The sequence below is a fragment of the Hippoglossus stenolepis genome, chromosome 3 (genome assembly GCF_022539355.2).
Source record: "Hippoglossus stenolepis isolate QCI-W04-F060 chromosome 3, HSTE1.2, whole genome shotgun sequence".
Taxonomy (NCBI): domain Eukaryota; kingdom Metazoa; phylum Chordata; class Actinopteri; order Pleuronectiformes; family Pleuronectidae; genus Hippoglossus; species Hippoglossus stenolepis.
In genome coordinates, this window is record NC_061485.1 from 2,410,848 (window position 1) to 2,435,268 (window position 24,421).

The 24,421-nt window shown below is 42.6% G+C and overlaps 1 protein-coding gene across 1 annotated transcript; it reads right to left on the bottom strand.

Moving 5' to 3' along the window:
- LOC118104803 (serine/threonine-protein kinase 4) lies at positions 1–24,421 on the bottom strand. The gene is made up of 11 exons (XM_035151977.2): positions 24,351–24,421; positions 20,521–20,601; positions 19,664–19,792; positions 19,038–19,152; positions 18,756–18,920; positions 18,146–18,313; positions 17,801–17,938; positions 17,195–17,326; positions 16,879–17,080; positions 7,855–8,006; positions 1–2,945 (listed from the first exon to the last, which is right to left on the bottom strand). The coding sequence occupies exons 1-11, from the start codon at positions 24,386–24,388 to the stop codon at positions 2,787–2,789; spliced, it is 1,479 nt and encodes a 492-aa protein (XP_035007868.1). The 5' UTR covers positions 24,389–24,421; the 3' UTR covers positions 1–2,786.

Sequence of the window (24,421 nt, forward strand, 5' to 3'; positions counted from 1 at the left end):
TTTCCTCAGGTTTTCTTTATTAGCCGAGCAGACAAACATCAGTGATCTCAAACTTGCACTGCATCGTTCTTTAAGGCAGATCAACTTCAGAAATATCAGAAACAGGGAGCGAGCAAAACAAGAGACTGAACAGCAGATCGTTCACAAACCTGAAAAAACCTCCGACTCCAGACTGCAGCGCAATGTTGATCTGAATATGAACATTTCACACTTTACCTGGAAACAGAGCTGAAAACAGAACAAACACCTTATTTTAAATAATGAACCAAAATGTCAAAATACCAGTTGTTTTCCAGATGTGTCTCAGTGAAGAAAGGTTTTTGCACAGATCAAACATTCGACTGATTCAAACTCTTCTTGCTGCAGTTGTTAAATGAACATTAAAACACGTGTTCAGACGTGTATTTACAACAATAGCGTGTTTTTGAGTTAAAACATTAAAAAGTCTCTGTTCTCCAGTGTGAACGACTCATTTCTATCTGACGCCTCACTACAGTTCACTGTCAGCACCAAACAGCTCATGCTTCAAATTTTAAACAATAAAAATTCAGCTAAAATTAAAGACAGAAAAAAAACATTTCTATGTTTGGATCTTCAAAAACAGCAGTGCACAGAAAACATGGCAAGATGAGGCAGGAAATAAAATCCCTCGTTCTCTGCTCATTACGACGGAGTATTAGGGCCACGAGGAAGAAAACAAATGCCTGTAATATTAATTTTTATTCTCCTAAAATCACTCCTCTTTAGTATCAAGACTTTATTAGCGTCAAATTTGCATCTGCATTTCTTCGTTTTCAACTTTACTCTCAAAACATTACGCCGTTGTTCTCTGAATCTCTTGGAGTGGCCCGGATACTTCGCTGTAGCTTGTAACACAAAATGACAAAAGACAGAAAATCCAGCGGAGGAGTTTTTCATTTAAAAGCAACGACCTGCTGAGAAGTGTCTCAAACCTTCAACTGGTCGAACTCAACACGATATACAAACAGAGCCGAGTCCTAACACAGACACGACTCCGGAATATCTACAGTAATCTCTCGTCATTATTTTACACCCCTGAGGAGTTTATGACCTGAGACGTTTTTACTCTGAATCACACGTCTGTGATCAAAACTAATCTGTTCTCTGACTGTGTAACCGTTAAACCTACGTACAAAAATATAACGCATCCCTTTATCTTCTTCTGTGCTGGACGATGAGAAACGTCTGAGGCGGCCGAGCTGCTCTGAGGAATGTTAGAAGACGAGACCTGGGTCGACGCCAGCATTGAGTCCACTGCGCCAGATTAAAAATATTAAACCCACAAAATAAAAGCTTTGTTGAATCGGTTCCATAAATCTGTCCGCCCAGGTCTTTTACTCAAGGAGAAAGATGTTGGAGCAAAAACACAAATGGAAGAGTTATCATCTGATCAAATTCCCTTCCAAACATTTTGCTGCATAAACTAACGTTCAGTAAATTGAGGCTGCAGCATGATGTAAAGATTAGAAATTAAAATTCATGTCTGAATGTCGAGTTCGGGATGAAATGAAACAGCATCGATCTTAATACTGTGGCTCCACTCCAATGAATCCGGGTCCAAATCTTTTATCATCTGCTGGAATTCACATGTCGTGTGTAAACATGTAATAAATTGAATTATAACACATTATAATGTAATTATATGTAGATCAAAGTGTAAATGAATGCATCTGTTAACAACTATAGCTCCTCCTGTGGACACACGGCTGTATGAACAGATAATGAATGTATGAGAATAATAACAGTAACTTATTTTGAATCTTTTTGTCTTTTAAAAAGTCTATTTACATTATTCTGTGTTACAACCCATTCATTAAACGTTGTATTGTAACTGGTGACTGGACGGGTTCAGGTCAAGTGTTTGAAATCCAGTTTTTAGGTTTTCCATTTTGAGGCTGTTCAGATTTATCTCAGGTTGATAAACACTGAGATCCAGTTTGATCCATGAAGAGATGAATACATATTAATCTCCATCAGCTGCACCAATAATGGGAAATAAAGAGAAGAACTCAACATGCTCCGGACGTTGAGTTAAACATGGACGAGGTGATTTCAAAAACCAAAGAGAAAGTCAATCTGTATTAAAGTGAAGCAGTTTAGCTGCATGTTGAAACAGAGAATACAAACAATGACATTTTGTTTTAAGGCAAAAGATTAAAAAAAAGTAAACCTAGAAATGTACCTGATACAGAAAATAAGTTTTCAGAAGCAAAGTTTTAAAGTTTAGAACAATGAACCTGACAAACACAGAATGTGAAGGAAACTTGACGGAAGTCGTCTGCTGGAACAATCCAATGATTCTCAAGTATTTTCATCCATTTTTGTGTTTTTCACAATTTCGAAGGCAGAAAATCAACTGGTAGACGCTCACAGTCCCGAGCGGGAACCCAGACGTCGAGCAGCGTCATCGTTCAAAGAAGGAAGCGGGAAGAAACTGCAGTTACAAGACGTACCACACTGGAGATCCGCAGGGGGTTTTAACATCAGCACAGACGAGCTCGAGCAAGAAAACAGCAGAAAGAAAACTCACAGATCGGCTGACGATGAATTTAAATCTCTCCACTGTCGTCTCAAAGGGAGAGAAACGAGATCCGGGTTTCAAATCAAACGTAATGTCAAACAGGGAACAGCCCAGCGGACGTTCTCCTGTCTTCAAGTCTCAGTTTAACGATCACCCCGTCGTGTCATCGCACCTTCCACCTGCTTCATGACCAGTTACCAAGAGAAAAACATCCAGTTGCTGCAGTGACGAGCTCGACGGCTCCTCAGAAGTTCTGCTGCCGCCGTTTTTTGGCCTCGATGGCGTCCATGATGGGCTGCCTCTTGGCCTGGTAGCGCTGACGGATCTCCTCGATCTCCTGCTCCATCTGAGGGTCCAGAGAGGTGAGCCTGAGCCGCAGCTCCTCCACCGACCACGTACTGACCTGAACAGAGACACAGCGAACAGGTCAAACAGCCTGAAGTTTATAAAGTCACAGTCTGATCGTCTCTTTCCTGTCCCTCTCCCAGGTGAGACCGTTCTCACACGGCTGTGGGACTACATTCACACTGTTGACTTCTGCAGATCCCTTTCAGAAATAATCTCTAAAAGCCAGTAAAAAAGATTTTAAAGTCGCGTTTCAGATCGAGGCTGACGAGCTAAACAAGGGATATAGAAATATTGAAGCAGAGTTTCATCAAATAATCAAAATAAGATTCAGACCCAGACGATGCTCCTGCTGAACAAGGGAGGAGGAGGAGGAGGAGGAGGAGGAGCAGCAGCAGCGTTTGGTACGTTTGCCAGTTTTATTGTTTCTTTTAATGAACTTTAAGGAAAAGGCGATGGTTTACAAATGAAAACCAAATGCAAGCAAATCTTTTTTATTTCAGGAAATGTACGTTTTTGTAAATGTCGCTAACTCCGTCAGCTCTTATTCTCATTGAATCTTTAATAATTGCTATATTAATAAAGTTTATACTATTAAACTTAACTAATTCACTGAGTATAAAGTCTTTGATTCTGTGGAGAGGTTCGTACAGTGACATGAAGCCAGTTCTGTACTTAAAGACTGCTCCTCTGTGCAGACGGAGGATTTCATCACTTGAATCCCGCAGATCAGTCGCTACCAAGTCCATTAATGGACACTTAAGAAAATCTTTACCAAAACCTAAAAATATCTCACGCATGGCAGCGCTACGCCAGGTGTCTGATAAGTGAATCTATTTCAGTAGCTTTCAAAACGCTTCAGTTATTGACATGTATTCAATCTGCCTCTGTGTTGTGGGCCTCAGCCGGGACCCGGTGCTCCGGCTCCTCCCCGGGGGGCTCCCCCCCTCTCGGCTTTTACCAGCAGCACTTCTCTCTCAGGCTATTTATTACCCACAATCAATGCAGCTGAAATAACACTGGCGTCCCACTCCACTGGACAGATAACCGCGAGGAGCGGCTGGACGCTCCGACGACTGGACGACACCAGGGTCAAAGTAAAACCCAAATCATGTTTAAAGCTCCCACTAGTTTCCTCAGTGATCAATAAAACTCGTACAAGCTAAAGTCTCCAGAGAAACTTCTGCAGCATCATGTAATTCATCCACCACATACAAAACATCAAACCTTTCAAACCGGTGCTGATACCTGTTGTTAGGGTTTATCAATAAAGGTGTTTAGAATATTCAACAGGATGAAGCTACCTGGCAAAGTGAAACACAAACAGGAAACTACAGGCTCCATCAACTCTGTTGCAGTTAAGACAATTACAGACTTAAGATCTAAGAAAGTATTAATATTCCTTCTGAAATTATACATTTGTTATTGTTGCCGCTGTAGGACTCTGGTTCCTGCTGCCTGCAGGGAAACACTTAACGTCATTAAACATTTACTATTTGAGCGAACAGCTGACAAACGCTCTGCTCTCCTGCTCGCTCTCTGTTTCACAAACACACGACCTGATCCAACAGAGAGGACGTCTGAAGGAAACACAAGAAGGAACGGAAATGAAAGTCGTTTCTTTTGAATGGGAGAAAAATAGTGAATGTTTCAGTCACCTGTTGTTTTTTAGTGGCAACAATCAGTACATTTATATTAATAAAGGATCAGTGGACAACTACAACAATCTGCAGGTTCCCTCTGGTCTCTTGAAGGATTTCAGTCTTACAACTCATCTGAAATCTATTTTTTCAGTGGACACGAAATAAAATCGACTCCAAACACTTGCCCCGGATCTACTGGACGGGTAAAACAGAGTTTTCCATTACAACGTGAACTGCTGTTGTGTTCTCGGCTCGTTTCTGTGCGCAGCCCAAACAAAATGTGTTCTTGCGTGTTTGAAAAGGTTTTAGTTTCCTGTGTCACCTGCTGAAAACTACACGTCTTGGTTAAACCGAGGAACAAACAGTTACAAGAAGATTCTGCCAGTTGAAGGGAAACGACAGATTCAAACATAACAAAAGAGGAAGTATCGGATTTCACCTGAACTTGCACCAGCGTGGTCTCTAGAACAAGTTCTGTTCAGGGTTTCAGAGTCAGTTTGAAAAACCAGTAATCTACAGAGAGTTCTCGATGACCTTCTGAAACACACACGACTTCCTCCGGATCTACAATTCATCCGTGACACAACGACACTGGAGACACAGAAGATGCAGCTGATTCGTCACTGTTGGCAGGTTTGATTCCTCGCCATGACCTGTTTGATAGGACCGCAGCCTCCTTGAGATGTATTCGGAGGAGGGGTGGAAGAAAGGAAGCAGGGGGAGGAGAGACGGACGTAAAGAAAACCAGTAAGAGGAAGAATAAAAATAGATAAGGGGAGAAAAAAATAGAGAAAAGGGGCGAGGGCGGAGAGGAGCAATGAGGGGGATTGGTTGTGCGTCGCCCGTCCTCGTGAATAATGAAGGTTTGTGCTTTAACGTGTCCTGTGCTGCGTTGTCAAACCACTTCAATGGCTCGAGCTCAAACTGCAGGTGAAATGATAAATATGAAGAGGAGGCAGTGAAATATAAAAAACAGACGGTACGGGTCTTAACATATTAAAGGAGACATTTTCAGGTTGATTTTGTTCAGATAAGTAATTTGTGACTTCAACTATACTGACAACTACTGTGATATTAACCTATGATGACCTATGAAGTCTGGATGTACAACTACACTCTTTAACCAAACTTAGCAGGTAAACGCAGGTTACCTAAGCCGTGGTTAACCCCTGAAAAAGAGGCGATTGACTCCTTTCCCCTGTTGAATCATGTTTGGCATCATGAACGTGCCGGATGCACATACGTCAGAAACCTTGCTGTCTAATAATAAAAACGTTGGTCCCGAAGTGTAGTAAAATAACAAGTACACAAACGTTCATTGCAGAAAAGGTGAAGCAACAGCGTCGAGATGGCCAAAACGAAGTAGAAGAAATGAGCAGCTTCACCCGGATGTCATGTTTCCATCATTGCTGATCGGAGCCGGTGAAAACCTGCGTCTACTGCAGAGTCATTTGACCCTGGAGTGAAATTCACATTTCAGACAAAAGCCAGATGTAAGTGGGATTCCTGACCCGTGGAGAAAGTGGATTAACTGTCTCCTTACACAACAGGATTCAATTTAAGTAAGAAAAAGGTCTGCACATGTAAACTACAACCAGAAAACCTGCGTTTAGCTTCCTGTCCCAGGAGCTATTTGAAAAAACATCTGGCAGCAAAGTATAAAAATAGCAAAGTAGACGGATCTAAAATTAACACGCCGCTGTCAACAAGCCGCCACGACGTCTTCAGGCTCAAGGAGAAATGAGACGTTTTATCCTCACATTTGAAATTCTAATGGAATAATAAATCCCCTCGAGTGGGATTTATGTCGTCGAGTAAAACCTCATGTGTGATTTTATTCTCAGTGCCACAAACTCTAACTGTTGCAATAACGCACAGAGATGTGTTTTATGTATTTTCTTAGAGGCTATAACCTGCTGTCTCTGCCCATCGGAGGTTTTCCGCACAATGCAGGACTACAAATTGGTCGAAACGCTAATCTTTTAAAATGACTTTTTAGTCATTTGTTAAGCAGTGAAAAAATAGAGCGTGAAGAAGAATTATGATCGATGGCTTTAGTGTTTTGTAAAGTCTCGATGATCAGTCCGTTACTGATTCATCCCTTGATCCTGGATCAACCTGACGGATGAGCATGACAGTGTTGTTCGAGAATTACAATAATCATAACGCACATTGCTTATATTCACTAATCTATATGTAAGTCTGAAGGTGACACAACAAGATGAAATGCTCCTACTAAACCGACGTGTGTGTGTGTGGGCGTGTCTCTCTGAATTATCAACGATCCAGGACAACGAGAGTGAGAACGGGGTGAGCCAGCGGTTACGTGTAATCGTCAGTTAGCGTAACGTCTTCTACTGCACACCGGCACAGCGTCTCAATAGGTTCGTCGTGTAACACACTACACACACAAAACACACACATGGGTCACCCTGGTACACAACACCTTTGTTCTTTTATTCAGACGTCGAATGACACCGATACGTCGACACAGAATTCAACATGTCAACGCTGCTGATGCGTATTAGCGGAGAAATCTACTTTTGTTCCTTTTTTAATAATCACAACCGTTGGTGTACTCTGAATATCTGAAGCCGAGCAGGCAGCACTGTGGTCTGCTGACAGAAACCACCTCCTATTAAAAAAGGTCACATATTTAATATTTAATTCCAGCAGCAGCCATTTGTCCTGCTTAAATGTCCTGGAGCGAGACAACCAGCCTGCAGCGGCCCGGACACTTAAAGGCACTCAGAACTCAGAGAGGTGAGTTTATCGAGTCAAGTCCATCAAACCCACGATTTATATCAACAAAACTGAAGGGAATATACCAATGAAATTACTTAAATTATTAAACCCCCTGAAAATGGACGCCCCGCGTTGGAGATTGTTATGTATGATCCTGTTTATACCACAAAATATAGAATATGTAGAACATTTATTAACTTTTGCAGCAGAAAGTCACAAACTTAAAATAAATAGCTCAAATTACTTATGGAGGGTTAAGAAATATTTTGTTCATGTTTCTATATTTAAAAATATTTTGGCTCAACATGTTTTATGTTCATTGGGCAAAATGTGGGTTAAAGTTTGCGTACATTGTCCCTTCAAGTTTGTTTGTATACATCCCAACATTTGCGCGAGAAGTGGCGTAGACACAAAACGGGGTCTGAAAGGTGCGTACGCAGCGGGTATAAATGAGGCCCGAAGCGACCTGAGGAAGAATCGACTTGACTCCGAATATTTGTGACTCCCTGAATTGGGACCCAGCTACAGTGTTTGTGGGCCACAGTTAAACTGCTATGACACATGCTTCTTATAACTCACCACTTCGAGATCTCCTTCCCCGGGCAGTTTGCGGTTGTCTGCGTTGTTGTCTCCTCGTCCTCCTCCGTCGTTGTGACTGTTGGCCTCCTTCTCTTTCTGCTCAAAGTACTCGAGGAAGGCCGGCTTCGCTGGCTGCATCGTCTCATCTCTCCCTGTGAAGCAGAACCGACAGTTACTTCCTCGCAGCTGATTGACAGGAAGCACATTCGTAGTCAAGACACAAACACACCGTAACACACTGTGCACACCGTATTCTCTTGTATATCAACTCAAATAAAAGACACAGGGCCACTGAAGCGTAGCCCGATACTACACGAGCTCCAACTGGTGACCTGGCAGGAGGATGTCGGCCTGAGTTAACTGTTGGGTCGGTTGAACGTGGTTTCTCTGGATGAGGTAAAGAAATAATCTCACGCGAGAAGTTAAACATCCGAGAGTCAACCAATCAGCCAACAACCAATCAAACGCCCTCGGTGAACTAAGATGAACTTTGCAATCACTCTAGAAGCTGGTTTGGCCGACAGCCTACTTATTAACACTGACACATTTGTGAACAGTTTGTCATAATGGGCTTTCAGTTAATGTTTCAAATCCACAAGCGTTATGAGGAGCATTAAAACTCTCTCTCTCAGCGGTTATGTCGCTTTAATTAATATTAATAATAATAATAATAGCTCAGGGCGGGGAGGGGGGATTTGTTAAGGTTCCTCGTAGCTGCAGCACAAAGTAAACACTGAAAAACTGTTTTTCTCTCGGACCGGCGATGAAACAAAAACAACACAACAAACACCACACAAACACTGTATGTGTGGGATCACTGCAGAGTCACTAAATAAAAAATGCAGCCAGTTGAGGTGAGCGTGGGGGGGGCGGGTGGGTGGAGTTGCAGACGAAGCCGTTTCACTGGACAAACCCTCTGCATCGTGGATTTCACCCAGATGGGTCCATGAGTGGAGCAAATCACTGAGAGTAGCTCCCTTTGATTCACGGCGTTAATAAGCTGTCGTGGTGTTACAGAGGCTGCAGTTTCCATTGCTACAGGATGTGCACATCTGAGAGCGTCTCGTACAGCCACACTGTGGACGGTGGGAACACGGCTCAGATTCTACAGCTTCACTGCGGAAGAAACCTGAGATCATTCAGGTGTACAGACCAGCGGCATCTTTCTTCTTTCAGTCTTGTTCTAATTTGACAGTAAAGTCGACGGGATGCAGGGAAATCTGATGTCATACCAAGAGGGAATTAGAGCTGGTTCATGTGTGCACTTAAAATTAATTTATGTCCAATAATCAGGTTATATAAATGGACATTTACTGGAATAAGGATTGTGACTCAGAGAGGAACCGGCAGGTTGTGTAGCGTTTACGTTGCTTAGCTCAAGATTTAAACAAATCCATATCCTTTAAAATGATCAACATCTCTTCTGTTCACTACAGAATAAAATACAGAATCCGACATGCCCCTGGCCACAAGTGCCTGAATCTCAGAGTAACCAGGAAGTGAAAATGACATCCACGATGCCACATTTAGCAGGGTTGATACTCGGCCCTCTGGTGCTGAGTCGCAGCTGCTAATTCAATCTTATATTATCCTTGGGGTGCACCCTGGTATCTTTAGCTGAATGCCCTAAAACATACATATCTACACAGGACATATTTTAGGAAACGCCAACAGAATGTGTCTAAAAGAGTTGGGCCACTGCGATCGGCTGCAATAGTCTCAGTGTTTAATGGCATTGACTCTCCACGTTCATGAAACGCTATTCTTCCAAGACATTCTGTATTTTCTGAAACTGTGGTGGAGAACGCCGTCCTCGGTTAACCCTTCTGTCCTGTGGTCAATGTGTTCCTCTCCTTACTGAGGCCTTGTTTATTGACATTTTATTAATATTGAATGTGTCCAAATCGCACCAAATTCGACACTGCACTTCCTCGGGCCCTTTACAACACACATGCCACATGTGAACTGTGATAACATGAACGGTTCCTGAGATACGTGACACACGGACAGAGATTTCTGGGTCTTGGTCAAACAACAAAGTCCGAACAGTTTTCTGATGTCAGCTATAGATTCTGAGAATATATCAAGCTTCTCCTCCTGCTCGTTTCATAGCCACCTATTTACACTGCATGTGTCTATTCTCAGTTTGATTGTGATGATCGATGCAGACATGTCGGTTCATCCCCCCCCCCCCAAACATATCATCACTGATCTTGTAGATCTGCAGTTTGTCTTCATTCAGCAAACGCTTTATTTTAAATCTAGTACCCTGATGACTGGAAAATAAAGAAATAACAATACTAATGGTGTTGAATCCTCGTTTCTGTTGCCAGGTGCCTCCGCACTGAGTGAGGAGCGCGGACCTCAGAGATACGAGTGTTTCAGGAAACCCGTCTCAGTGTTTCCAACATAATCAGATGAAAGGTCGGACTTAAAAAAAAATCCATGACCTGATGTGTGTTTGATTTCAGTTTGGTGTCTGCTGAAACTGGACCAATTATCCGACTGCTCAAAGACTCTTTCCAACTGTGCTTCACATTCCTATAAACTGTGACCCGCTGTGCTTTGTTGGTTGCTATGACAACCCCATGTGGAGGCCCGTAGCCCAGTGAGCGATGTTTCGTCTGTCTTATCTTTTTGTGCTTCTGGATGTAGATGTTTTTAGTATATATTTTCTGTCATGTGTTGGGAGCCGTTGTGAGTTTACGGAGATGATTTAGTATCACAGCTGAATCAAAGCCGTCCTCGCAGTTAAGAGTTACTAAGCCCGTGAAGTTATTAAAGGAGACATGTGTTTTTTCAGTGTTTCTTCCCTTGAGTGTGATATAAAGGTTTTCTGAGAATGTAAAAGTTCCGCAAAGTAAAAAATCCCAAAGTCTGTGGTAAAGGGAGCTTCTCTCCTGCAGAGAAAACACTCCTGAAGCTCCTGAAACACCTCGGCAGTAGTCCACACCAACTCATCATTGAACAAACCATCTCCTCAAGTGAGATGATTGACCAAACACAACCATAAGGAGTTCACCAGTGAAGATCTTTGCAGATTCACAGCTCCTGAGTGTGGACATGTCCTTCTTTCTTTCAGCTAATCTTTCTATTGCGTAACTCAACGTAAGAAGCTTTAACACAGCATCTGCTCAAACAAGCTTCTTCAAAAACCTACAACATGAGGATGTGTTAGCGGAGTACCGATTTAAATGTGCTCACACATCTCGCAAAGTTTAGAAACATGATTTTTCACTTAAAACTTCAGCCCGACACATCAGAGAAAAACAACGTTGAGTGCTTTGACTCACGAGGTCTCTGACAAACAGCAGAAGCACTTATTCTATCTGACCGTACATGATTCTGGTCGAGTTTTCATGTTTCATAACATCCATCTTACACATTTTAAATAAATTACATTTTTTGGGGAGATTCTCAAACAAAGCATCGATCGCGACATCTGCATCTTGGCCTTAATCCAGTTTCTGTGCAACTGCAGCTGCTCTCAGACAGGACCTCAAGTCTCAGAGGGCTGTGTGTGAAAATGTAGATGTCCAAGTCAGTGACTCCGCAAATTATCTGAAACTTCTCAAACCAGCCCCCTGGTCAAATGTTCAGAAAACATCAGAGTGAGTCCATGGGAGCCGAGAGATGCACCAACACTTACAAGATATGTTCAATTTAGTCTTTCATTTAATGAGCTCATTGCCGCACCCACACACCTTTTCTTAACAAATAGATTCTGTCACTTTTCCACGTGCTGACAACAGACAGACAGACGCCTCAGTGATGAGTGACTGGAGAGAACGAGCTTTGAGTTTGTTACTGGAAGCTGCTTGTATCACTGGGAGGTTTGGAGAATCTGTCCGTGTACCCAGAACCACTCAGATCAGCTGAGACCCCAAAAAACTCAACAAACTAACTAACAAAATAAAAAGAAGACAGAAATAAAAAAAGAGTTCAGTCGTTAATGTTTGTCGCCCACAGACGGGCCCATTATTTTTGTTCCTTCTGCTCTGACCAGTCTGATCATTAATCACCTCCCAGTGCTCACAGCGCAGCAGGAAGTGGACATGTTTGTGTTTACTTTGAATTAAAAAGTAGAAATGTTGTTGGTTTTTATCTCGGTGGAGCTTTGTAAAACTTTCCAGGTTGAAAGATCCAGTGAGTGAGATTCAGGAGAAAGGGATCTTTTGGCAGAAATTGAATATAAAATAATCCTAGTGATGTTTCTACAGAAGTCAACAAGAGAATGACTCTACTCCTCAAAAGTACAATTTTGAAAGCAGAATTACTTAATCAGTTCATCCTCGAGACCTTCTGAACATTTGTACCAAATTTGAAGAAGCGTCCCATAAGTTCTTGAGAAAATGTTCAATGGGATTTATACCTCTGGCGGCAGGCTGTTGCTGGGAGGATGTATACATTTGTTGGGCTTTAACAACAGTTGACAACAAATCAGGTGTTAGACATTCTTCAACCAGAGAAAACGAAATTCATAAACATGGCTTTGTTATCGGCCTCATTGGGATTTAAGTCTCTAACCACAGTGGTGTTGATGCTTTATTCTGCCCACACACTCTCACAAGTGCTGCAGCCTCTAAACCGAGCTGAGAACCACACGTTTGAATTCAAGGTGAAGGCCAAACCAGAGTGGACTCCAAAGAGAGCTGCCATCTGCTGCTGCAACTTCCCAAAACAATATTCAACTTTAATAGAGTGCAGAGAGCTGAGCAGGTACACAGGCATTAAATCATTTCAACTAGAACTCCTATGGAGAGGCTTTTAGAAAATGCACTTCTGCGTTTATTCTAAGTGTGAATATAGTTCACTGTGCTGCTTGTTGTTGAACGTTACTATAGAGCAAGATGCAACTAAAGACGGTGTAATGGCTGCATTCACTGAGCATTTAAGACCTGAGGATCAGAGAACACTGTAGAGGCTCAGAGAGCCGTGATTTAAATTATTTATTTAAGTCAACATAATGGTTCCATCTGCGTGCACTTCAACCAACAGATGGAAAGTTTGAACCACCTCACTTCCGAATGTCGGCTGCTGCTAAAGTCACATTTGTGTGAGATACAGAGACAAGTTAAAACAACACTTGGTCGTTTTTATACCTTGAAATAGCAACTTCAGAGACATTTTGATGGTAAACAAACTTATAAAATGGAGAATGGCAAGTCTGCCACAGTGCCCCCTGGGAGACAGGAATTCTCCTCGTGAGCTGGAACATTACGACATGCTTAACGTCGCACACCAGCAACCAGACAGCGAGCTTCGAGATCCGTCTAGCTCGCTCTTCTCAGTGTGGATGTCATGACGGAGCCACTGAGGAAACCACAGAGGACGTGGAAGTGGAAGATGAAGAGCAAACTCAACTTGTTGGCGAGAGCTTAAAGAGGCCGCAGGACAGATGTTGAAGTGGCGCTCTTGTTATTGGACGGTCTGTTTCCTTTATCTTGCTCTGCTTGACGTTGGCTGTATGTGATGTTGTCGACGCACTAGTTTATCATCAAGAAGCAGGTAAACAAATCTCAATGGAGGGCTTATCAAGTTTGCCAAACACTTCCATGTGATTTGATACACGTCGTGCTCAGACATCGATAACTGCATCAGCTTCTTGCTTGCTGTGTTAGCTTGTTAGATTATATGCTATAATGTTCTACTCTGAGTTGAGTGCAGTGAGTGTGCAAACGCGTACTGCCACACCCGACGTGGTTCTTTGGCTTCTCAGGTTGCCAGTTTCCTCTCTGTCAGCTTGTCCAGAAAAGCACGTGTGCACAGCTGTGCACAGGGGGGGGGCTCAGAATGCATCGCACCTCGAGGAGTATAGCCAAGAGCAAATCCTGCATTGTGTGGATTTGAACTTGACAAATGTCATGACTGCATCGCTTATTTATCTTGTGGTGAAGTTTTGTGTGTCTGTGCTTTGGATTCTATCTTATTCTTGGAGAGAGCAAAAAAAAATAATTCAAACTAAGTCCTTAAAATATCTCAGGAGCTCAGCTGCAATAAATGTCTGAACTGATATTCTAAAAAGAGACGATGCTCTCGTTCTCTTATGAACAGACTTCAAATCATACGGTTGCTTTTCAGCCTGCGACTGGATATGTGAAGAAGCAGCTGCCGTCGAAAAGATCTCGACGTGGACACAGAACAACTTTACCAGAGACCCATCAGAAATTCAAAAGGAGCATTTCACAAAGATCTTAATCTTCTTATTTATCTGTGCTCTGATTTCTGAACTGTATTTCTGGGGCAGTCCTGGTGAGGAGCTGCTGTGCTGACCATGAATCCCAGTGTCTTCTGAGGAAAATAATGAAACACTGAGGAAATGTATTAATTTTTTTAAATCAAATGAAAGTAAACAGCCCCTCAGAATCGGTACACGGAGGAAAGAGGCGAGACCAGAGCGGGCCTGGGCGTGACAGAGGTTTCTAACATAGATTTTAGTGACTGAGGGTTAGTGGCTAATCAGTGTAAATTAAAAGGCTTTTTATCATTCTGAAACATTCAGACAGGATCAATTTCTGATCTAATACTTTGTCTTGATTCTTCAGCTTTGGACAATCAAGTCAATTAGTTTGGGACACACACACAACTTTGTACGAAACACAACAGAGATATACACACTCTCACAAACACACAACTGGAGGATACAAGGATACTAATGCAGTTATAAATTCTAAATGTTCCAGTGTTAATGCAGTTTAAACTGCTTGCAGTGGAGATCTATGCTAACCTAATAGCAGGACATCAGGCAGGAGACAGAGTGGATGTGTGTGTGTGTGTTATTGCCCTTTCAGACCGGCTCCCCTCAATGTGCTGGTCTTAGGGCAGGATACGGATCCTGGTCACTTGTGTAATCTCACGCAGCGCTCGCATTGCTGTGGCTGGGGGACACGTTTGACTCTTGTACAACATCGACCTATCAGAGTTTCTCAAACGGGATAAACAACACAGCTGAATTTTGTGTTAATGTGCCCGTTAATACAAAGCTAGAGGGAAGTACATGGGAAATAAAATCCACAACCAGATGGACACACACCAGGTTCTGCATTGTAACTCAGGCCGGACCTGTATGTACTGATATCGATATTGATTAATCAGCTGATAGCTGTATACAAAATTCATTTCACAGTGATTCCTAAGATGCCATCAAACTATCATGACAATGAAATGTAACTGCTGCTGTAACTTTGATATTTGTGGTGTCTACCTGTCTGAGGACACTCTGCAGACGCTTCGCTGTCCTGTGGTAAAATTCCAGTTCCTTCTGACATCTTCAGCAGCGCTATGCATGGTGGGAAATTACCCCAGTGACCATCAGAGTGCTGCTCATCCCAGTCGGCTGCTCTAAACGCTGCCACACTTCTTTGGCTTGAGCAAACATCTCATGAGATGTGGTGTAGGAGTTGTGATGTTATGATGTAATCTTCCACAGTAGCCTTGGTTTGATGAGAACTCAAAGAGAGCGAACCAGCGACTGGTTTTGATCAGGAAGCTGACACGTGCTTTAAATAGCAAACAGGAGGACTGTAGAAAGCATCTTCTCATTCAACATAACAGCTTGGTGCAGTAATGTGAGAGTACGACACAGAAACAAGCTCTGCAGACGTGTTAACGATGTAGGGAAGGTGATAGGCAAGACACAAAAACTACTTAACAGTATATCTGACCGAGCTGTGCACAGGAAGGATGAACACACAAACTGCAGATACATCACACCCACCACACTCAGAGTCTGAGCTGCCCACAGGTCAACAAGAAATGTACAAGAAATCCATTGCACACAGGCAGAGAACACAGAACGACTGCATCAGGAAACACTGGTGGTTTTATAAGATTAACTCTCTGGTATTTCTGTAAACAAGCTGCTAATTTTCACTATTGTCAGATGTAAGTGTAGCGTATGGATTTGTTATTGTGTTGTGGGAGAAGCTAAAAACAAACTTTCACTCAGGTGGACGCTAAAGTCAAATCGGAGAAAATAAAGTTATGTTGGTTAGAAAAGCGTCGTACGGCACTGAGGTCACACACAGACACACTAACGCAGTTTGCTGTAGCTGCTCACTGAGGTTAATTCTTAGCGTATAAAAACAAACACAGAACACAACACACCCACAGACTGCCAGCGCCGATGAACAGAGTCCAACTCTTATTGAGACTCCTTCCAAAACCGCCAATACATCCAACGCTTACTACTCCCACACTGCAATAATAAATAAAAACACTCCCAACAGACTCCTGCAGCACGATCGCATCTCTCCTGAAATGACACCACAGCACAACCTAATGCCTCCACTGCAGGAAGGGATCTGCTGGTTTATCATCTTGACTTAAGGTTATGTACGACTACAATGAATTAAATGTAATACCTACATGTCAAGTCAATTTAGTGATTATTGACAACTCACAAACGCACCACGCTCCCTGACAGTAAAAGGGAAAAGTTAAACAGTGAAACCGAAGTTGGTCACATAGGCAGAGGAGGCAGACCCTGAACACACACACACACACACACACACACACACACACACACACACACACACACACACACACACACACACACACACACACACACACACACACACACACACACACACACACACACACACACACACACACACACACACACACACACACACACACACACACACACGGTCACACTCTGCCCTCTACTGGATGAAAAAAACAGACAGCAGCACTCGTTCGTGGTGAATCATTGACTCTGTTTTTCTTCAGGTAATAAGGAGGAAACTGAATCAAAGACCAAACTATTCTCTCTTAACTTAGTTTTTACATAGTTCTGACGAGTTCCTTATCTGCATCGCTTCTGTTCCCGGGAAACACAGTCCTCATGATCATGGGCTGACATCATGACTTGTCTCTGCACATGTACAGGCCCATTTGTAAAGGATGCATTGCCATCACTTTGGTGACAGTTCGTTGAGACCATAATCAGTGAATAATTGCGAGTCTCAGCCCAAGCAAATCAGCATTGGATTTTATTAATTAACAGTTTTTTAAAAAACTTACTTTTCATTGTACCAGCATCTTCCTCATCCTCAGAGTTGATGACCATGGTCCCCAGCTGGGACTGCATGGTCCCGTCGTCGTGTTCGATCATGGTCCGTGCCGTCCCGCCCAGCGAACCCACTAATGAGCCAGCGGACCGGATGGTTCCAGAGTCTCCGGACCCCACCCGCACCATCGTCCCCTGGTCCACCTCGTCCTCATCCTGAAACACAGGCAGAAAGCCAAGTCTCCTTTCAAGAGGATTGATTGTTTATATCTGGGAAAGTTGACACAACCTCTCCTGCCTTCATTCATAATTTCATGACTGTGTCTTTACCGAATTGTCGTCATCTTCTGCGTCCAGTTCTCTCTGCTCCGCCTCCTCCTGTCTCTTCAGTTTGATCTCCATGGCGTCTGTGATCAGGGCTCTGAGGATGGAGCTGGGCTTGGCCGTCTTGATAAACAGATGCTGAAGGAGGGGAGAGATGAGAAGAGGTATGATCCTACATGTTTTCCATTTTCCTTACCAGCAAATACAATCACACTCATATGAGCAATTCAATTTGAACGGCTCTTACATGAGCTGTTTTCAGACATCAACTCTGGAACGTGTCTGTAAAATAGTGTCTGGAGTTTGTGTTTCACATATGAAGGACGCAGCAGGAGGTCAGACTCCTTCACAACAACAGGAGCATGTGGGGAACATGACGTATAAACTCTGCTGCGGAAAGCTCAGTGTTGTTGTTTAAAGCAAATCCACACTGGTGTCGACTTTTATCACCAGAAGCTCTTGAAAAGTCAAATTAAGATTATTATGTGTTCAGTCATGTAAAAGGTTTATATTTGATCTAAATGTATCATCTGTATCTGATCCAATCATTTCCTTACAAATGCTACTTCATGTACTATTAGCAAAAATAATTCAGCAGTGACATAGAGTTACCTGTAACAGCTGAGTGGCAGTCGCCCTGTTTTCTGGGTTTTTCACCAAACACTGGCCAACAAAGTCTTGAAATGCCAGCGACCACAGATCCGGGTTCCGAAACGTTGGAGGAGGGTTGGTGGGAATCATGAAGATGGCCTGGAGGAGGAAATATAATTCAGTACACACAAACTGAATTCATTAAACACTTTTTCATTCAATCGTTAAACCTGATATTCACTCTTTTCAGTCGCTCCATCGTCCGGGGGGGGGGGGGGGGTGAACCTCTCAACAGCTTAAAAAAAACACTTTCGTTTGACCTCTCACCTTTAAACACAAACACAGACAAAAGACACACTCGCTCACCCTCATTGGGTGTATGTCAGCGTAGGGCGGCTTCCCCTCAGCCATCTCTATCGCTGTGATCCCCAGAGACCAAATGTCAGCCACGCAGTTGTAGCCGATCTCCTGTATAACTTCTGGAGCCATCCAGAACGGCGTGCCAATGACCGTGTTCCTCTTCGCCATGGTGTCCTGAGGAGAGCGCAGCGGAGACGTGACAGCTCAATATGCAGTTTGATGAAAAAACCCTGCACGACTTCCAGAAGCTATTGAGCCTTAATGGTGAGATCCTACTTCCTACTGGAGTATTAGTCAAATATGAACACTGGGTAATGTGTGGAACTGAGATAATTGTCAATTCATTCTCTATTGAATTGCTCATGTCTGTCTTTAAGTAAAACAGGTCAAATCTAACAGAACACTTTGGTGTACGGTACCTGTTTATATTTCCCATTAACAAAGTCGCCAAAAATAGTAATTAAGTTTTCTAATAAACAGAAAACCTCATCCTCGTGCAACCCTCCTGTGCCACTGCACTCTGTTCATGTACTTCCTCGTGTACCCATCATATTCTCTCGGTAGTGAGAGGTGTACTTTACGGGCACATCTCTTTATTTGATCCTTGTTTTCTTACTGTGAGTTGTCCGGCAACACCGAAGTCGGCCAGTTTGGCCTGACCCTCCGTGTTCAGCAGGATGTTTCCTGCTTTAATGTCTCTGTGGATCTTTTTCATGAAGTGAAGATACTCCAAACCCTTCAGAGTCGACTGCAGGATGGTGGCTATCTCTTCTTCTGTTATCTACACGTGCACACGCACAGAAAGGAAAAGACATCAGCCAAAACAATCGTTGTGTCTTTATGCTGCTACATAAAGAAATTATGTAAACTGTGTGTGTGTCTTTGAGTATTACATTACCGTCTTGTTGCGTACTCTAATGATATCAGAAACTGATCCGGCTCCACAGTATTCCATGACGATCCACAGGTCACTGTTCTTGAAGTAGCTGCCATAGTAACGCACTACATGTGGACTGAACACACACACACACACACACACACACACACACACACACACACACACACACACACACACACACACACACACACACACACACACACACACACACACACACACACACACACACACACACACACACACACACACACACACTTTTAGTTAGTTAAAAGCATCCTGCCTTCCTGAAAATGAAACAACAGTCATAGTTTGGTACAAAGTGACAAGGTAAGACCTACGAAAACTTTTATTATTATTATTACAAATGACTGTGTGATAGTAAATCTTTCATAAACAAATGGCACTCCTGCCGTTTCCCCTCACAAGTTTCGTGACCGCAGTCTTTTGGTCGGGAGGAGCGGAGGGTCTCAAAAAACAAACCTGATAACAGACAGTTTGAGTTTGAAGCTGCCTGAATTACACATTATCAAACATATACTAAAGTCATATAATTTGAAAACTAAAGAATATACAAGAACCCAAATCTTTAGCAGCAAAAGCATCATGTAAGATTAAGGAAATAGTACCTGTTACACTGCTGCATGATGGATATTTCCTTAATTATCTCCTGAAGATCAGACTCCACAGGAACCTGTTTGATGGCTACCATCTCCCCCGTCTCTTTGTAATTGGCTTTGAACACGCAGCCGTAGGACCTGCAGAGACACAGATGTTTCAGGTGTTTTCGGTGCTCCCTGTGAGTGAGGACGTGACCAACCAAAACTGCTCAGGAGTCAAAAGTATGGCTGTGAGATCAAATGTGTGTTTTTGTCACACAGCAGCTGTAAATATCTGAATTTTAATCAGATTTTCTGTAATTTCACAAAAGCAACACAAATCAAATGAAATATTCAGCCACGTGTTCACATAGACGACAAGATGTGTGGGGAACATCATTTTGGTGTCAGGTGTCATTATTTCCTGTTTGGTTTTGGTCATTTTCACACATCTGTTTTTTTATCTGACCTGAATCAATAAAAAGGCAGAAAACAGTGTGAACAACTTCAAACACAACTGGTGTGTAGTTTAGTCACATTAAACGCCAGTGGTGGCTGATGATTGTGTTACACTCCAGATTACATGAACAAACAAAAAGTAAGAAACACACACAGTGTCAATCAGCGGCTCAGAACAGGAAGTGTGTTGAGACACAGGAAATGAAGAGGCAATGTTTATGTTGATGGTAGGGGGGGAGGAGCTTCATGTCAACAACGAGGAGGAAGATAGGGCAGAGAGAGATGGAGGGGGCGATAGAGAATGAGTGGAGGAGAGAAAATGGAAAGAAAAGTTGATTCAAAACGACAAAGATCCGCAGACTGAGGTGTGGAAACACGTCTGTCAGGACAGCGTGGTGTTTCTGTGACGTCCCTGAGCGACGACTCACCCTTCACCCAGCTTCTCCAGCATATCGAACACGTCCTCCGGCTGCTTGGTGAGACTGTCCTCGCTCAGCTTCTTCAGCTGCCTGCAGAGACAGAGCGACAGAGACGTGAAGCAGCAAACAAGACGCTGTCAACGTGAAACTGAAACCTTTTCACGTAGATATTTCAGGGTAGGGCTTCAAATAATGATTACTTGAAGGTACCGATACGTCCAGATACATCAGGAGAATGAAAGGGGAGGGAGTGTGGGAGGCGTCCAACGCTTGGAAACCTATTTGGAAACCCCCTCTGCTGTAAGTCCAGCTAACCGAGCTCGTTTCTTTAGTTTGAGTAAAGCCCAAATTTGAGACAGACGAAAACACTGGGGCTCAGTCCCAGAACATATGGAAATAAATACCAATGTATTTAAAGAGACACAAAGAGTAAGATCAGCGCTTGTTTCAACCAACGGTGACACATTCATCTCTCGATTTAACTTCACAGCACAAAACCCACAAATAATCACTTTATAAAAAGGTAAAAAGCCCAAACTTTAAACCTCTCAACCGTTCTGTCAAAGTCTGAATTTCATCTCAATCTCTTTCCTCATCACCTTTTCTTTTTTAACTAAATTTCATCATTGCAGAATTAGGCAGAAAACAATCACATTTTATGTCTATATAGAACTATAATATCCCGTTTGACTGGAGAACAGCAAGTCGCTGAAAACACAACACGAGTGACATTCATTTGTGAATCCCCCTGGTTTTCGTCCAACAGGTTTTCAAACATCCCCATTGACTCATAGTGTTGAGTGCACAGATGGACCAGTGACTAATAACTCTCTTCACGAATTAGAAAGCGACAGAAACAGTTTATGTGTCGCGGCCTATTTACACTGATGTGTTTTTGTATTTTTTAAAGACACATCTGAGAATAGAAACAGTCCAGATATTAATAAGGATTTGATCAGTCAGTAACACCAACAGCTATTTTCTATTAGTTTCTATAATCAGACTGTGTGGATCTAATACAATCAGAAGCAGAATATTAAAATCATTCTTTTGGGTGAACTGTGGCTCTCCACCTTTTCTCTCTCTCTCTCTCTCTCTCTCTCTCCTGACGTGAGCAGCACAAAAACAAGTCTCTGATGTCTGATAACTCAAAAGACAAAAATAGTCCGGAACAAAAATAGACTCAGAAATGTCCTGGATGCAGCCGGCGACAAACCGATCAGGATGATTACAGGAAGACGGGAGGAAATAGCAAAGTTAGATATCAAAGGCATGAGGCCAAACTGCTCCAGTCTGATTTCTGTTCTGTGATACAAAGACTTTTGAGTGAATGTGTCGAGGCTTTCATTTAATATTTCATTTAACCCAATGGTGTTAAGAAGACCTTCTGTCGCTGAACCAGCTTGACCTCTTCACAGTCCTATAGTGGTTAATGCTGATGTCCTCATCCGTTACTGGTATTGTTGTCTAATGTGCATGTGTACTGTTTGTTAGGTGTTGCTGTTGTGTGTTTCACGTGGTTTGTAGAGGTGAGTGTGGAAGTAAAATGTTGTGTAGACGTGATCACGGACAGACAGACACTGACGCAACACTTGTGAAAACCTCAACGACGCCATGTGGTCAAACTGTAATGAGTCTTCTCGTATGTCTGCTGATAAAAGACCTGATTTGTCAGTGAGTCTGTGACTTTCTTTCTTTAACCCCCCTGGACTGGATTTTAAACTCTGCGCGGCCACCAGCCAAACTGTCCAGTGCTTCCACTTCAAGCCACAAGCCACAGGAGACAGTTAAATAAGCACTGAACCGATGATCTACTGTAACAGCCCATAATCTGCTTTTCAAGAAGACTCTGTGAACTTTTGCAAATGTATGTGTGCATATCTGCAGTGGCTTAAAGTACAGAACACGCCAAATATTTACACTGCTATATTTAAAATGCCCCATGCTTTCCCTCAGCTCTTGTTTTCTTATTTTTCAAGTTTCCACGTCTATTTTTGAAAGGAACGCAGTCACAGTTCGACAGATCTGCCTCCTACATTCAGAAACAACTACTGCTTATTGTGTTGTTCTTCTACGACTAGTGAACCAGCAACAGACTTATCATATTGAATAGAAGAATATCACTATTGGAGCTTAAACCTCCACCAAGGCCCAAAGGTTACATTCAGTCAAGCTGCGTCAAAGTGCACACACAACACACAACACAACAAAGACAACACAGAAGTTATCGACCGATATATTTCTATGCTGGTGATGCTGGATAAAACATGCTGTGCCTGTTCATTTAAAACAACTACTGGTTATTATTGGGCATTTAATATCTAAATTAAGAGGAGTAAACTAATATTGAAACAAAATGTATTAAAAACTAATACAGGCACCGAGGAGCCCCTCAGATGAAACATGAAGGTTTTAGCGGAGGAAACACTGAAAACGTCCATCTTACGTCAGTTGAATGAGGAAACAGTGGACGAGTGAATGGACACGATAACAAGTGAGCTGTGTGTGTAACGAGCATCCTCCTGATAAGTGGATAGAAAAGGAACAAGTCAGTTCCTACTGTCAAACATGACACACGCACGCATTTTTATAAGCATAACTTTTACTCCACTCTACTCTTGAATGTCTACTTGCAGATGTTGTATTTACAACATTGTACTTAAAACAACCAGAAGCCAAACTGTGACATACAACTGAAAAGCTGAAAACTACATCCGGCAGAGTTGAACCTTTTTCCGTGTTATCAACCAAAGCATCAGTCAAAGTTTCTGCCACAAAACCAGCTCTGTGGTGACGGACGCCTTTGGCGCCTGTCGGCAGAGGAACAACCCGCCACACATTCAACTGATGCACATGAATGACTGCGTCTGATTCCACACTGAGCCGATGTGCTCCGACTTATCGGAGATCAACAAGTGGAGTTAATGCATTAAACTGGATCAGCGCGGATTTGAAAGTGACAAATCCTGAGGTTTGACACAACAGATCAACACAGGCTCAAGCTCAATGTTATAGATTTTGTTTTATCTGTTCTTATCTATTTCAGTCCCAGAAACCAGTAAGAAGCAGTTTCATTATAATAAAGGGCTGATTAACCTTATTTACAATATAAAATGTAAGAAAATACATTTTATATTTTCCCAGAATTCAAATTGACATCCTCGATCGCTACAATTCCAAAGATGTTTCAGTGAACATTGATGTTTTGGGACCAGCTGCTGTTGGAAAAGCTTAAAAAAGGGACTGAAATGATCATTTAAATTCAAAAACAGCTAATTACAGTGTCCTTTGCTGTTTTTTAACACTAGCCTCCAGTTCTGCATCTACAGGAGTTGTAGTTGTTATTAAATATGTTATTCTACATAAATTTGTTTATAATATACCGCCAGGAATCCCCAGGAAAAGTCCCTTCAACTCAAATCCTCCTTACTCTGCTTACATGTGTTCTGTCTGTGTTTCATTCAAACACGTTCACTGAAGGTTTTAAACGCGTGGAACAGATTTAAGTGTTAAATGTCATTAGTTATATTCACAAACACGTGAATAAACTATATTATAATCCGTTCACTGGAGGTTTTAAACACGGTGAACAGTCCTCACCTGACGTTATGAACGTGTCTTTACTCTGACTACATGTTGTGTACCTGTGAAAACCCTGTGAACGTGTACTTCATCCTCTTCAGGACTCAGGGGAGATGTATTGTAACGAGCGGGAATCGAACCGAGTCCCGAGGCAGCAGAGGAACGAACCACCGGGAACTGAGCAGCGAAGAAATACAAAGAAGTAAAGACAAAAGGAGGAGTGAGGAGCTCGCTCCGTCCGGGCTGGGGCTCTTTACCTCCGGGGGTGATTCCTCATCTGCACCTTGTTCTCCATGGTTCCTCCGGGTTCCTCCGGTCCGGGTTCCTC

Bases quoted from the DNA above. Each gene is read 5' to 3' on its own strand.
- LOC118104803 (XM_035151977.2), bottom strand. From the start codon at position 24,388: ATGGAGAACAAGGTGCAGATGAGGAATCACCCCCGGAG. The intron at 19,793-20,520 runs GTGAGTCGTCGC...GTGTCTCTGCAG, and splicing joins CTGGAGAAGCTGGGTGAAGG to GTCCTACGGCTGCGTGTTCA. The intron at 18,314-18,755 runs GTAAGAAAACAA...CGCTCTCCTCAG, and splicing joins GTGTTGCCGGACAACTCACA to GACACCATGGCGAAGAGGAA.